Source organism: Achroia grisella, unplaced genomic scaffold, assembly GCF_030625045.1.
Source record: "Achroia grisella isolate CSIRO2021 unplaced genomic scaffold, CSIRO_AGI_Agris_v1 utg3071, whole genome shotgun sequence".
Lineage (NCBI taxonomy): Eukaryota > Metazoa > Arthropoda > Insecta > Lepidoptera > Pyralidae > Achroia > Achroia grisella.
The window spans coordinates 804,914-821,833 of NW_026712790.1; the positions used below are offsets into that span (position 1 = coordinate 804,914).

The 16,920-nt window shown below is 37.3% G+C and overlaps 1 protein-coding gene across 1 annotated transcript in view; it reads left to right on the top strand.

The window, feature by feature from the left end:
• The window catches only part of LOC131843394 (neural cell adhesion molecule 1-B-like), a 119,922-nt gene that overhangs the window by 22,751 nt on the left and 80,251 nt on the right, over window positions 1-16,920 (top strand). Inside the window, exons 4-7 of the mRNA XM_059192024.1 lie at window positions 7,309-7,468; window positions 14,490-14,679; window positions 15,292-15,395; window positions 16,344-16,485. Of these exons, the coding sequence (XP_059048007.1) occupies window positions 7,309-7,468; window positions 14,490-14,679; window positions 15,292-15,395; window positions 16,344-16,485 (596 nt within the window). The remainder of the gene's footprint in view (window positions 1-7,308; window positions 7,469-14,489; window positions 14,680-15,291; window positions 15,396-16,343; window positions 16,486-16,920) is intronic.

Below are 16,920 nucleotides of genomic sequence, written 5' to 3' on the forward strand. Positions count from 1 at the left end.
TATATTTCATTTGAATTGTTTGTAAAAATTTTGGAAAAAGTGACAGATAATTATAATCAATAAATATATCTTTTAATTTCATTTACCTTTCGTAAAAAACATACCGAAAAAAAGGCTAGAAGAGTGTATATTTATAATTATGAAGAATATTTCTTTTAATATTATGCATTTTTTTCTTTTGTGAGTAATCTTTATGTAAGGGCCCCCAAACAAATTTTTATACGGGGCCCCGCCAAGGCTACTAGACTACGCTTCTGTCGTGAACGTCGTCCAAGTAAGCGAGGCGCCGGGAGCCGTCCTCGCTAATTACTCCACAAAGAGACCGCCTGTCGATTACAAGGATGCCTGCGTCAGCCATGAAACACCCCTAGCTGGCCCCTTACGTTTGATGTTGATACCCTCACTCGTATGGATCAGAGTCGCCCTGATAAACCGCATGCAACTGAAATGAGAATGTTGAGGTGGATGTGTGGTGTGACTCAACGGATTATACGATAATTCTATCAAATTATTACAAATCTGATGTGAAGCAGATGATGATGTATCTACTAGTACCTAGAGTGCAGAGTCGTGTAAACACAAACCTACATTCCATCAAAGAACCGTCAAAGGGTATTAAACAGTACTGTATACTTACTATTGCGTCAATTATTATTTAACTAGGTAGCTTCCGATATAACCTACATCTTTCAACAATATCACTAGTACAGTTACGTACTCACTGACCCATATATAGACTTGAATAATTGGAATCTATTTCGAAAATCTTTAAATTCAAATTCAATATACCTTAGTTTTTTTTTCCAAAATAAATTTATTCGTGTAATTCAGAGTCTTATGATATGTCAAATCTACCGTCAGTTCGGAATGATCGAGATTGACGAGATGAGAGAGAACATAGACGGCCTCGGTGGTCTAGCAGTTTAACAAGATTTAACTCAGCAAATATTATTCGTATTCTTTTCAAATTTTATATATGTTTTATACATGTTTACAAAATTCAAAATTCAAAATATCTTTATTCTTTTTCCGAGGCAGCTAGTATGTATATATATGTAGGTCTATTACAGACTAGCACAAGATTTAGCTAGCTTAACCGAACTGGATGGAAAAAAAATAAAATTATATGATAATTTGTTAAATCTACATGAATAAATGATTTTTGAATTTGAATTTAACTTTTATCCTGAGATTATTATTATTTTTATCTTTTCGGAATGATTTAGAGATGCCAAGTGAAAGCCAAGAAGAGCTCGTATTCTTTTCAAATAAATGTTATACATGACAAATTTAGAATTGAAAAAACTCAGTCTATTACACTCTTATGATATGTATTCAGTTCGGAATTTCAAATAAATGTTTTATACATGTTTACAAAATTCAAAATTCAAAATATCTTTATTCATGTAGGTCTATTACAGACTCTTATGATATGTCAAATCTACCGTCAGTTCGGAATGATTTAGAGATGAGAAGAACTGATCAGCTCGTATTCTTTTCAAATAAATGTTTTATACATGTTTACAAAATTCAAAATTCAAAATATCTTTATTCATGTAGGTCTATTACAGACTCTTATGATATGTCAAATCTACCGTCAGTTCGGAATGATTTTGAAATTCAAATATGGACATTTACTAAAACATTATAAAAGAATTCGTATAATTTCGAATATTTACTAATTACAAGGAAAATAATAGAAATAGTGAAATTACTATAAAAGGATACATCTTCGACGCGATCTTACGTCTACGATACGATAACATCCTGTTCAAACCTGGTCGAGGATTTGAGGGTAGGTTGAAAGATTTAAAATATATTTACGAAATAAAAATGAATTTCGATAATGTCTCATCATTTGAATTTGTTCTTTTTTCAACTTTATTTTTTATTGTTTTACGGACATGGCAACGCACGTATTTATAGGCTGCCAGTTACAATTTAGATTTTTCTTATATAGAATTGTACAACGTTTGTATTTAATTTTTTTATAACGAAACTGTACATCTACTTTAAAACTTAACTCTTTGGATGTGTATCAAATTCTAATAGCTGTGTATCTATAAATTCAGTTTTTGAAATGGTACCTTGCAAATTTATAAAATTACAATATTAATAATAAAATCTATAAGTGATTTTATAGGAAATTAGTTACTCGCCCCGGCTTCGCCTGGGTGTACATGTATTATACACATAAACCTTCCTCTTAAATCACTATTAAAAAAACCGCTTCAAAATCCTTTGCGTAGTTTTAAAGATTTAAGCATACATAGGGACGGACAGACAGCGACAGCGACTTTGTATTGTACTGTGTAATGATTCTACAATATATTTATGTTCATTATAATAATCTTATATTCATTGCTCGGTCTGTTCCACTTCAATTAAACGCCAGTTCATTGTGGAAACTTCACTAATTCATATCATTACTTTGATTAATTAGTTTTTCTGCTGGTTTCATTACACGTTTCCTAATGGTATATTGCCAAAGTAAAGCATACAATTAATATTTATTAATTTTACTCTTTATTTTGGGATGCCTGTGTATAATAGGATGCATGTCAGTGTAGTTTGTTGTGTAAACATTCCTACAGGTATAGATTATAGAACAGCATAGTTATTTTCATATCGAATGAACTTCCTGTCGAGGTTTTCTCACGAGACTACAGCATGGGGTTCTTCATGAAGGGTATATTAAGGTTTCTTAAGGGTCGACAACAAGCACGTGACACCCCTGGTGTTTCACGCGTTCATAGGCTACGGTAACCATTTACCATCAGCTGGGCCGTATGCCTGTTTGTCATCATAGTAGTATAAATATAAAAAATATAGCAAATCCATTATCCCAAAGAGCCATCCTTCTGCTTTCTCCTAGACATTTTTGTTTAATTCGCCATAATAAACTGATAGAATACTTGGATACGTATAAAGTAAATAAGCAGCGCTTTATGATTCTACTAATTACTCGCCCCGGCTTCGCACGGGTGTACATGTATTATACATATAAACCTTCCTCTTGAATCACTCTATCTATTAAAAAAAACCGCTTCAAAATCCGTTGCGTAGTTTTAGAGGTTTAAGCATACATAGGGACGGACAGACAGCGACAGCGACTTTGTTTCATACTATGTAATGAAATGATAATGATTAAAAGCGAAAATTTATACTGAAGTAATTACCAATCATCCGTGAGCAATTGTAACAATATTCCGGAATTGAAAGAAGTAGATCTTGCAGATCATGCATCAATTTGTGATCTGATAATCGTATCAGATATCAGTATCAGGTTCTTAGATTAACGAGAACGATACGAAATCGTACAATATACCTATATATCTATTTGTAGAGTAGTTTCCCTTTTGTAGAGAATCTTCGGACGCTCCCAGCGATCTCACAGGAGAAGCTCCACACTATTAGGTAGAGATGTGCTAACTCGTAATAAACATGACTATAGTTAACTCGAGTTGATTCGAGTTACCTGGAATATTTTTTTTTTAATTTATCGACCAATTTTAATGTTTTTGGACGCACCTAGCTTTGAAAGCTTCACCGAACTATAGAGAGCACTGGCATTACAGAGAAATGGCACTTTAAAGACGCTGAAGGACTTATGTAACGCATAATCATTTTAATTATAACATAATCGGACGAATATGCGAAAAAAATTGATAACAATCTCAAATTAATATTGAAATATTTATGACGAGTGAAAATTGTATGATATCAAATGATCGGAAAATTTCATGTCATTGTCGGTTCGATGACAGAATCATGCTCTCGCTCTTTCACTTGATTCATTCATTTACCAGTTGAAGTCTTCATACTCGAGTTGGCAGAATTCAACTCGAGTTAACTCGAATTATGCGCAACTCGAGTTAACACATCTCTACTATTAGAGAATTCAGCTCGGTCGTGTGAGGGAGGGTAAGGTGCGATACGAATAATGAAACGTCGGACACACCTGTTGTACCCCAGTAAGATTGATGGCGAAGGAGGCCTCGCGGAGGTCGGCTCGCTACAATGCCGCACCGCCCTGCATCTTGACCCACTTATACATTAGTTACACACGCTTGCAGTTTTGGAATCTTAGTGTTCTTTGATGCTATTTAGGACTCTATTGGCATTGCATTAAGTTTTACTTTAAATCTAAACCAGAACCCAAATATTTATGTTATGAGGTCGATGTGCTCCCTCTAATATGGTTGAGTGCAATGATGGCTGGCTCATTCGTCGTACTCGTGAACGGGTGCTGCTTGTGGGAACTGGTCTGTTCAAGTTGCGAACACTGATTAGATTTTTTGTTTTTTGCAATAGCATATGCTGGTGGTCACTCTATTCTCCCAAATTTAAATAAATCTGTATTATCGTGAACATGTACAACATTTATTTAAAAAATAAATACGAGCTGAGTTTCTTGTCAGTTCTTCTCATCTCGAAATCATTCCGAACTGACGGTGGATTTGATATATTATAAGAGACTGTAATAGACCTATATGAATAAAGATATTTTGAATTTGAATTTATCTTCTAGATTGAGACTCGTATTTATATAGATAATGATTTAAATCGTTCCAAGTTACAAAATTAAGACATCCAAATATAAAAATGAGGTAAAAAATCATCAACAACAAAATCGTTGTTAATTCTAACAACGATTTTGTTGTTGATGATTTTTTGACGACAATTTCTTATAATTCCATAAGAAATTGTCGTGATTTCTTCAGATATTACGTAATATGCTACAGAAAAGTGGATCGATGTAGAATTGCTTTAAAAACTATAAACTTTTTCAGAATGCACAATGAGAAAACATAAGTAAATAAGTTACAATTCAAAAGAAATCTGCCGCGGACGTAATGAGAGCAAAAAGCGTACGACCATTTCGTGCAGGCATACAAAGCTTTTTCCTAATTTCACGCAGCTTTTAAAATGTCTTTTTTAATTTTCCTCTTGTTCTACAAAACAACAGAGTCATCGAGGGTAAACAATTTCTGTTTGTACGGGGTTCGGCGACTTCATTAGTTGAAATTAAATTTTGCATCCCACGTTAAGCCGTCGTATATATTTGAGTGTCGGGACCGGACCCTCCTATCTCGTCACCATTTATTGGATATTGGTCCACCATATCTACACAACACACGGTCACCACTGTTTTTGGAACAAATTACGAACGACCTGAGTGGTCTAGCGGTTTAGCACACCGCTTTACTTCCAATTGCCGCAGATTCAATTCCTGGCATAGTACTATTTGTATCATATGATTGTACTAATAAAAGTGTTTATAACAAATAACTACACTAATAACAAATGTATAAAACAATATATGCATCAACATCATCATCGCAGCCCGGAAGACGTCCACTGCTGGACATAGGCCTCCCCCAAAGATCTCCACGACGATCGGTCCTGCGCTGCTCGCATCCGATGCCATCCAGCGATCTTGATCAGATCGTCGATCCACCTTGCTGGAGGCCTTCCCATGCTGCGTCTTCCGGTCCGCGGTCGCCACTCGATGACTTTACTGCCCCAACGGCCATCTCTCCTTTGAGCTATGTGCCGTATACATATAAAATATGCAGATCTATACAAATGTATTCATCTGCATATTTTCTATATATATTATGTATGTATTTGGAAAAAATACTATCTAAGTACCTGTATCAGTTGTCTAGTAATCATAACACAAGCGTTACTAAGCTTGGAGCTAAACAGCGCTGTGTAGATTGTCCAAAAAATCTATTAAAATTGTACTAATTTGTGTCATTGTTATAATTTTTCGTAATTACATTTACGTGATGAACAATTTGTGTTATTCGTCTGTATAGGTGAGGGTAGGCAAACCAATGGCACGCGTGCCATTGACGGCACGCGACACAATATTTTGGGCACGTCGTCGATCATAAAACTGTTTGAAGAAGCTGGCTCATGCTATTTTAACAATATTTTTACCTACCTATACCTACGAGTCATTATTTTCGGAGATGAATAACATTAAAAACTCGGTTAGAAACCGTTTGACAGATGAATCCAGTTCAGCATGCATTTTGCTAAAAGTAACATCGTACAATCCTGACATAAATTATTTGTCATCTAACCTGCAGCGACAGAAGTCACACTAATTTTACAGTAATTTAATTTATGCGTGTAATGAAAACAATCCAAAATGTACCTCTCTTGTGTTTACTTTATTTCATAGAGAGTTTTGTTAGTATTTATTATTATTATTTTCCAAATAATCAGAAAGTTAAAATTATTTGATGGCACGTCAATGACCCCATTTAACATTTTTTGGAAAAAATAGCACGTTAATAAAGGTGGTAACCCTGGTGGTGGTAACCCTGGTATAGGTACTTCTATCTCTTGTATTTTGGTACTAAAAAGCAAGTGGCTTACTTTGCAATCTTTATTCTGAATGGTTACATATAGCAATGAGAGAGTTACCAAGCCCGTCACAAGAAGAATGAGCAACGCACAAGTTTCTTACTCATTCTTCTTGATGAGTCTGCATTCCGAATGAGTGGTAGAATAAAAGAAATGTGACTATTCAATAGTTCTTACACTAAGTTTATTTGAATAAAGATTATTTCTATTTCTATTTCAGAGCTTGTGACGTTTATAGTGCTATCTCTAACCAACTCAAACGACACGTAGTTAAAATTTTTTTCACTCTACTTCCATAAATAGAATACCTCTAACCTCCTAAGAAAATAATTCAGCTAACCCCACTTTAGTCCCGTGTGCCTATTTTAGGAACAGACAACTGCGACCTTTCTGTGTAAATACACTGTGATAATTGCTCTTCTACCTTTTTTATAACAATAGTAATGTCTTTTTATAACTTCTTGTTTAGATTGTACTCTACATTTCTTTGGTTAATTATTGTTTTTTTTTTTGGTTAATTTGAATATACAATTAACCTTTTTCTAGCCCGTGTTATGTTTAATGTTTTTTATAAATAAACGTAATATCACCACGTCCAGTTTAGTGTTTATATAAGTGGAAAAATTATTAATTTTATGGTTTTTGCGACTTCAAACAAAATTAAAAAAAATGTAATTATGAACAATATTTATTTAAAAGAGCAACTCGCAAGTTTCTTGGTCGTTTATCTTGTGATGAGTCTGCGTTCCAAATGAGTGGTAGAATCCAAACAATATGACTACTCAAAAGTGTTTATTTTAATAAAAAATAATATTACATATTATAATATTTAATGGCTGATCTAGGCGGATAACTTTTTGAACATATTTCTTATTTAAGAAGATATAAAGATAACAAATGTGATAATAGCGAATGTACATGAAACAGGACCGGCCGCTGGCCCACAACGTGACGTCCCGGGTGTTGCACAGCAACCAGAGCCTGGTACTGCAGAAGGTGACGAGGCACAGCAGCGGACGGTACGCGTGCTCCGCACTCAATGCTGAGGGCGAGACCGTTTCCAACGAGCTGCACTTTAGGGTCAAATGTAAGTATCATCGCTTTCGAAGGCCACTAATGTATTCTAGAACCCTACTTAAACCTAACTTTTGTTATACTTTGTCTGGAAGAAATCTCTTTTAACCAATCGTTGTGCTTCTGTATAAATTTTAGATGATATTTTTATTTAGGCAATGTAATGCTATAGAAGGAACAATAAGCAATAGTTGCTTAGAAACCGTATAAATAGTGATAAATCTTCTACGCTGTTCAGTGTCTTCACCAAAATCCAAGTAAATTATTTCAAATTGCTTTATCAATGTCACTAGCCCACCTGTCCAATGTGATGAATGTAAGAGCTGTAACTTAGCAATAAAAGAAACCAAAAAGTGCCATCTCAAAAGTACAAAGTCAATAAAAAAGTAATAATTTCCTACACCACGAGATCATAGTCGAGGCGTGAAGTCGTTAGACTTCGCCGAACATAATATTATTGAAAACAAACTTAATGAGTCTTGAAAGTTGGCGTGAAAGTTGCGTGCTAAATAGAAAACTCGTCAACAAGCCGGCTTCATTACGGCACCTCTCGAAGCTGATTCAAAACAATCGACGCAAATCTGGAACAATGCGAGCCAGCGACCCACACTTGAGGCGCTCCAAATTAATTAATCGCGACGTCCGCGCATTGTCCCGCAAATACACCGCACAAATTAAGAAGCACCGCGGGGGTATCAACCCCCGACTCCCGCCCCGCCCCACTCTACCCTGCCTCGCTCGCGACGCTCGTATTTCCCCGCGTTATCGCGCCAGCTCCGGCAACTAAACTTTCCTCTAATTGTTTTTTCTCCGACGTTTGCCTTGATGCCTTCAGAAAGGAAATACTGAATGGCTAAACTTCCTTGTTTTGCGATTCGAGACTAAATGGAGTTGGTTTGTGTTTTTATTGGAATAAGTAATTCTTAACAGTTTTAAAGAGGCCGTTCAGTGTATTAGCCCGAGTTGTTGAATTGGCCGCGTTTACTGTACGACAATAACAATTTACATTTGTATTTTATTTTTCACTTTGTATAATAGACGTCTATTTAGAGTTAATTTATGTCTTTCTATTATTAAGTAATTAGTATCTACAGAAGATTAGAGAATTCGAATACTAGATATGTTACTTGTATATAATGTTCGTCATGAACAGTATCAAAATTTCATTCTAAAACCTAAACTACATTTTAACTAACATCTCAAATATTTCCTTATAGCCAAACCAAATATAGATACACACTACACTGCTACAGAGCTCCACTAAATAGAATTGAGAGAATTAATTTAGAGGAAACAGAAGCAAGTCGCAGACAGCAAGACGATTTAAATGGCAAATTTTTCCCCCCTAATTTATAGAGGCGCCTGAAAGGATTTCTAAACAATAGTCAATTAGAGTGCGGATTGGATTGCGGTGATTAAAGTCAGCTCGGTTGCTGAAGAATAAATAAAGGATATAAATTAAAGCCCCGTTAGTAGTGAGGCGCAGGTGAGCGGGTGCTCCGCTGACTAGGCCGCGGCGACCGAGCCCAGTGTTGCCACTCCAACTGTATTACCTCTAAATGTGATAGATTTAAACCCCTCTTTGGAGGGCAAAATCTGTTTTGGTGGCTCAGGCTTAGAAAATAATGATTGTAAATAAGATATCGATTAGTTATTTACTGGTAACGTTTAAAATTACCTTTTAACATATACATATTTTGTTTTTAACTTCGTCTATAATTAAACAGTTATTGCTGTTTTGCAAATGTTAAAAGAATTGTAGTTAGAAGTTTTTTTTTAATTTATTACATCACCAACAAGGTTTATACTAACGCAATTACATTATATATAACACATTCTAATATATATATTAATTATAGGTAACTACGACTTTTATATGACTTTGTGCTTACAATTAACAAAACATATAACTTCAGAATTTTACCTTATTAAAAAATATACTTGTACTGATTCAACTAGAGCAGTGTTTGCTGTTGTATATTGTTATTGAGATATCTCTTTATTAAAATTTTGTAGTTCTTTTTGAAGTTTCGTTAATATACCTCTACATTCAGATTGGTAGTGTTTTAGTTGGTTTGGAAGTCGAACTACTGAATCTTTGTTGGAAACACAACAGTGCCCTCTCCCGCCCCATCCCGCCTTCTCCTTCGGTAATAGCCAGCTATCTATTTCACCAATTGCAAGATATAATCCTGCCAAATAAGATGGGATTTTTAATAGCAAGCATAACTGTGGGTGATGCTGTAATTTTTCAAAACCGTCTTGTAATGAAGTCGTTGCGGCACGGCTCGTTCTGTATACTGGTTTTTTGATTAAACCGATTACTCATTTGTTGATTGATTGTGGTTATTAAATTAGAACATGAAATTGTTTATTATGATTCCTTTCAAATTTTGTTTTTATGTCAATATTTATTGTTGCTGGCAGCTTGTCTACCATTACTTTTATGAACTTTATATTTTTGATAATTGTTTTTATTAAGTCAGTTTTAACTCCTGTAACTTTCCTCTTCGCTGTGAGCGATTCTGGAAAATAAACAATTTTTTACTATTATTTGATTTTTAATGAAAATAGTAGTTGTGTTCCGGCTACAGTCACATTTATAATATTGAAATATTTATGTTTAGATGCAATCTTTTCTAATCCACAATTTACAAATAAGGGAGTTACTTTTTTAAAAATTTTTGTCAACTTTAACGTTTCAGAGTTTTAAGTAAAAATTATTGATTGTAATGTACATTTTAACTTATAATTGAGCAACAGTGAATCTATGATACACATTGAATTATGAATTAACCAATTTTTCTACATCTGTTCAATATTATCCTCAACATTACATAATACCATATCGGTAAGGGTTTCCAAACTACCTGCTACAAATAACATATGGCGACCTATAGATACGATGACGGCGTTTGAGTCCCTCAATATGCTGTATCCATTATTAATCGCGAACGTAATAGTTTCTCGTCCCATTCGGCGGTCTTGACCTCGGATGCACTCGCACCAGCGCCCTTTTTTTTTTACAAGGGGAAATCCGTCATCGAGACCCACACGCCCCGGGGGAAGCGTGCGAGTACTGCCGGACTCCTACCGGCTACAACCCCTTGGTGTCCTCCGAGCCGATCCGAACCGAGTGATCACGTCATTTACGTGACGTGGCGGCGTTAAGCCGGCTCGGCGAGCAAAATATGCCTCCCACCACAGTACGCTTACAGGCGCCTGCTGAAAAGCAGGCGCCTTCCGGCCGGCTGGCAAGCCGGCCGTTAAACGAACGACGCTGGGGTGGCTCACCCCAGCAGTAGGCCCGGGCAAAGAGCCCTGCTCGAGGCCCGAACCCTGCAGTCCGCAAGGACCAGCGGACGACCTTAATTCATTCATTCGTCCTCCGAGCGCCTTGGTGCCGGGGTTACGGGATCAGGTGATATTCAACCGTAAACCCCGGCAGCGCGGGCTCTTCAGCCCCACTCCTGAATGGCACGCGCGGACACCACGCGCGCCTACTCCTGGCCTCATACCTCCTTAGGTGACAGCTGACGCCTCGCGTCAGCTGCCGTGAGGCAGCTCCCATGGTGGGAGGTGACGGACGCTGCTCCTCAGCATCCATCCTCCACTCTCGCCGCCTGTTTGGGCGGACGGCATACTTTGGTGCTTCCAATTTTGTGGTCCGCCTTCTTCTTCGCCGCCTACGGGCCATGCGGCGTAGGGGCCGCACCACCGCCCTACATTAACCCCGCCACGTTATCAGCCGAATTCACATTGATAATGGCATAACATGTCCGGACTTGATCATGACGTCACTCGGTGAGTTGCGGCTCGGGTTCGGATCGAGTTATGCTCGAGTAACCAAAGTGCCCGTCGAGCCAAAGCTATACCTAACTTCTATATATACTAATACTAGCTGTACCTGCAAAAGCTGTAAAAAAGTTTCATCGTTCTTGCTTAAATAATGACGAATTTACATAGAGAATTCCAAACAACACAATCAACAGCCTAAAAAGATAGAGTTGTACAGAATTCTGTATGGAAATTTTCATTTTTGAAGCTAGAACGATGAAACTTTTTTATTGGGTTAGATTACTAAATATTTTTCATTATTTGGTCAAGGTCACTATTTCACGCGGACGAAGTCTCAAGTACAGCTAGTACAACAATAATTCTAAATACACAAATATTTGTATGTGTGTTGGTTTATTTCCGCATATCTCCGTCCAATTTCACGACCAATTACGTCGCGTTATAAACGACGTCGCGGGGCGTCGCTCCACGCCGGCGCTCGCTCGCTACCGCGCGTGCTACCCTGAACAGCCACTTATATACCCTCGGATGCTAATGTCAACTGAGTACGTTCATCATTTACAACCGACTTCGAAAATAAGGAGTTCTGTGTTCAAAGTATAGAATAGAAGAAATTTATTCTATACACTTGAATCACTCTATGTTTGGGAAACTACTCTGCTACCAAAATGTTTGGGAATTTATATAGGTAAAAATATAGGTGCATTTATATAGGTAAAAATAGGGGGATCGTCAGTCTAAATACCTGCATATGCGCCTGGTTCTGCGGATACCTGCGTATGGTTCTGCGGATTTCTTGGGCTTCAGGGTCTCGAAGGTATCTTCGCTAGCTTTCACACACTTTCACAGTAGGTTTAACCCAGGTTAGGTTTTCACAGTTCTAATTTATTTTAATTCACAACACCCGCGCGCGCGCGTCAAGGCCGCTGTACGGTCCGTCTGTTACTAGTTAAGGGAGGGGCAGGGAAAGCCGCGGGAACACAAACTAACGGGCTCTAATATAATAATCTGTGCTTACGATGATACTAGATTTTTCTATCTACTAAGAACTACATTAAAATCCGTTGCGTAGTTTAAAAGATCTAACAGTGGCAACGATATCATTTTATATGTAAAGATATGTATCAACAGTTATACCCTATCAGGCATCAATTTATAATAGATGTGATTTAAGATTACATATTTTAATTTTTTTTTATAATACCACTTCTGCCCGCTGCTTCGCTCGCGTTAATTTATCCCCTTTCAATTTATCATAATCCTTTCTTAGGGCATGCTTACGGTTACGGTTATGGTTACAGTTATCCTTGATTATTATGAATACCAAATTAGGTGTAATGTTATATGATTTCTATAAGAAATCTTATTGTCTACTAGCTGCATTTGCGACTTCGTCCGAGTGGAGTTTAACTTTATTTATCAAAAATAAAAGTAGCCTAAGTTACTCCTTATTACATCAGCTACCTGTCAAAGAAAATCCCGTCAAAATCGGTCCAGCCATTTCAGAGATTAGGAACAAACAGACAGACAGACAAATTGCTAAAAAAAATGATATCGTTGTATGTACCGTATTTATATTCATATGAATGTAGTAAAAAACGGTTATTCCAATATTATAATTAGACACTCCAATTTCATTTATATGTATAGATGTTAAGTCTATATTAAGTGTGAGCATTGCTGAGCAGTGCTTCGTGTGATGAGACTCTCACGTTTGTACCACTTAATGTATTCGATGCAATATTCGTCGCATGTCACCGTTCATTTGCCGGGAATTTCCGTCAACTATCTCCTCTTTTTACCTGATTGGATAGCTTTCCAGGGACGACTGATTCCCGATAGTGACAGGTTGACTCGCTTTATAGCTTTATCTGGGGTGGGCCGGGATGCTATTATAAAATCACTATAATACGATCCCGTTTATGCAGAACTATGTTTTGTTCGCGGCTTCGCTCGCGTTAATTTATCCCCTTAGGGGTGGAATTTATCAAAATCTTTTCTTAGGGGATGCTTACGTCATGGTAGCTTTATGCATGCCAATTCTCAGCCCGATCGGTTTAAAATTGACAAAGTTTCATACAAACTTTCATCCTCTATTTCATCCCCTAGGGGGTAGAATTAATCAAAATCCTTTCTTAGGGGATGCCTACGTCATAGTAGCTTAATGCATGCAAAGACAGCCCGATCGGTTCAAAATTGACAAAGTTTCATACAAACTTTCATCCTCTATTTCATCCCCTAGGGGGTAGAATTAATCAAAATCCTTTCTTAGGGGATGCTTACGTCATGGTAGCTTTATGCATGCCAATTTTCAACCCGATCGGTTTAAAATTGACAAAGTTTCATACAAACTTTTATCCCCTATTTCATACCCTAGTGGGTAGAACTAATCAAAATCCTTTCTTAGGGAATGCCTACATCATAGTAGCTTTATGCATGCAAAGTCATTAAAAATCTAAAACAAAATATCTATAATCATTTTTCTAGTTTATATTTTATTTCATTAATTATATTTACAGAGTCTTATTACATGACATACTAGCTGACCCGCGCGGCTTCCTCTGCATCACACTTATCATTATCATCATTCATCATTGCCTTGCCTTTGTCCCATTATTTGTGGTCGGCGCAGTATGTCATTCTCTTCCACTGCTCTCTATCGGTCGTCATATCTGAACATACTCTTCTTTTATTCATATCATCTTTCACACAATCCATCCATCTTTTCTTAGGGCGTCTCCTCCCTTTACATCCATCCACATTCATATTATACACTTTTCATAAGATATATCGCCCAATTTACATAATATATTTTTAATTATTTATATTCTATATGTTACTTGGGTGTAAAAACTTTCATCTATTTTATTATCTACTAACTTTCATTCCTTTCAAAACTTCGAATGTCATATTTATTCATATTTAATCAACAAAAATGAGTTTCAAGCTTTTAGCTTCAAAAATGACTATTCTTCCTTACCATATTTCATCCCCACTTTCAACCTCTTACAACCCTTTTTTCGCATTCAAAAGTAGCCTATGTCCTTTCTCAGGGTCTAGACTATCTGTGTACCAAATTTCATATAAATCGGTTCAGTAGTTTTGACGTGAAAGCGAGACAGACAGAGTTACTTTCGCATTTATAATATTAATAACGAGATATAGAGTATGGAATTTATAAGTAAATAAATGGATTAAAAACGTAATATGACTGTAACTGTACTGTGACCGTCCAGACTCGCCGTCGTGCCGCAGCGGTGGTGTGGCAGTGGTGGGCGCGGCGCGCGGCGAGTCGGTGGTGATCGTGTGCGAGGTGGACGCCGACCCCCCCGCGGCCGTCTTCAAGTGGAAGTTCAACAACTCCGGAGAGACTATAGACGTCGCTGCTGACCGGTACACCTCCAACGGCAGCGCCTCCAGCCTCAAGTGAGATCCTGCCACCTTAATACACAATTTTACACTCATATTATCTTTATTAGAAACACATTTTTATTATATTATACTAGCTGTTCCCGCGACTTCGTCCGCGTGGAATTTAACTTTATTTTTCTAAAATAAAAGAATGTTTCAAGATAAAAATAGCCTAAGTTACTCCTTATTACATCAGCTACCTGCTAAAAAAAGTCCCGTTGTAATCGGTCCAACCATTTCAGAGATTAACCGAAACAAACAGACCAACAGACAGACAGACATAAATTGTAAAAAGCGGTTTTAATGTGTATGTACCGTATTTATATTCATATGCATGTAGTAAAAAACGGTCATTTCAATACTACAAACAGACACTCCAATTTTATTTATATGTACAGATAATTTTACTAGCTACTCGCCCCGGCTTCGCACGGGTGTACTTGAATTATATATATAAACCTCCCTCATCGACCCAAAATCTACTTAAAAAAAACCGCTTCAAAATCCGTTGCGTAGTTTTTAAGATTTAAGCATATGTAGGGACAGACAACGACAGCGACTTTATTTTACACTATGTAATGATTACCATGAAATTCTTTATTTTTACTACCTTATGCTGTGCACCAGGTACACTCCAGTAGCAGACCTGGACTACGGCACGCTGTCGTGCTCCGCTTCCAATGAAGTTGGCACCCAACTGGCGCCTTGTGTCTTCCAGATGGTGGCTGCAGGTGACATACCACTTCTCTATTTAGTAGTAGTAGTAGTAGTAGCAATTTAACACACCGTTTTACTCTTGATGGTCGCAAGTTCAATTCGTCCGGTGCAAACGTTTGATGGGCATATATGTATATTGTTAACTGACCAATGTAGTTTGTGTATTTATTTTGTATGTTTGCTTTATTTGTTCTCTTTAATATAAATAAGATTTATCTAACTTTCAAAGCAAGGCTTGACTGCTAAAGTATGTAGGTACCCAAGCGAACAATGAACAGTCAGCCCAAAAACCTCGAAATGAAACACCACGTATGAGGAAAGAGTATATGGATATTAAAAATGTTACAAAATACTAAATTATATATATTTTTCGTACTACTCGAATGCCCAATTTACACTCAGCCCGAGTGAGCGGGGTAATGAGCACGGAAGTGAGCAGCGCGAGAGTGTAAACACGAGTGGAAAGTACCCATGCCATTGGCGCTGCCCGGTGCTCCCTCGATTGTTGGTCTTTCGTGCGCGAGTCAAAGAACTGGCAGCGTGGTTTTTTTACATTCAGTCCTCTCGCTCAGTTGTCGCCCGGCAATATTTCCGGCAGCGGCTGAGGCTGAGTGTAAACGTAGCATAATGCTGTTGGCCGTAGCTGGCCTTTACAGCTTCACCGGACGATATGGGGCGAGTGCCGATGGCACTCCAAACAAAGGAAGGACTTATGGAGCGGATGAAGACTAACTCTCGCCTGATGGATACGACTTTAGTCTAAAGGCACAGGAGTTACGAACCTTGACTCAGTTTCAATATTTGTAATAATCTCTATATTGGGTACTTCATTAGTACTAAAAACAAACTACCTTCTTTTAATATCATTTTAAAATTTTGGATTTTTCTACAATATTGATGTGAACTCTAACAATAGTAGATATAGTGATGCTCTCAACACTGCCTTCATTTTCTGTTACTAGGTAAACCTCATGCGCCACGAAACTGCACGCTATGGAACCAGACAGCAGAGTCTGTCGAAGTCTGGTGCGTGGCGGGGTTCGACGGCGGCCTGCCGCAGACCTTCCTCCTCGAGGTGTACACCGATGACAGCCCTACGCCCAGGCAAGTACCTCATTACTCATCCCCTAATTATAAGTGCTAAGGTCTATAAATTAAGGTGACTAAAGAAAAAACGGACCACGAACAGCTAGGAGTCTAGCCCAATACACATACATGGATTCGAAAAATTTTAATAATTTCCTCAGTCAGGAGAATGTGTCTTGATTGAGAATCGAATCTGAGACTATATTTTCTCAAAAGAGATATCCTTTTTTTAAAATATTTTTTATAGATAGATAGAAATAGAAGAAATAATTTTAATTCAAATAAACTCATTACAAGCACTTTTGAATAGTCATATTTTGATTCTACCACTCATTCGGAATGCAGATTCATCACAAGAAGAATGAGCAAGAAACTTGTGTGTTTCTCTTTTGAATAGATGTTTTTTTTATATAAATAATTACAGTATAACAAGTAAGAGGCATGCGATAATCA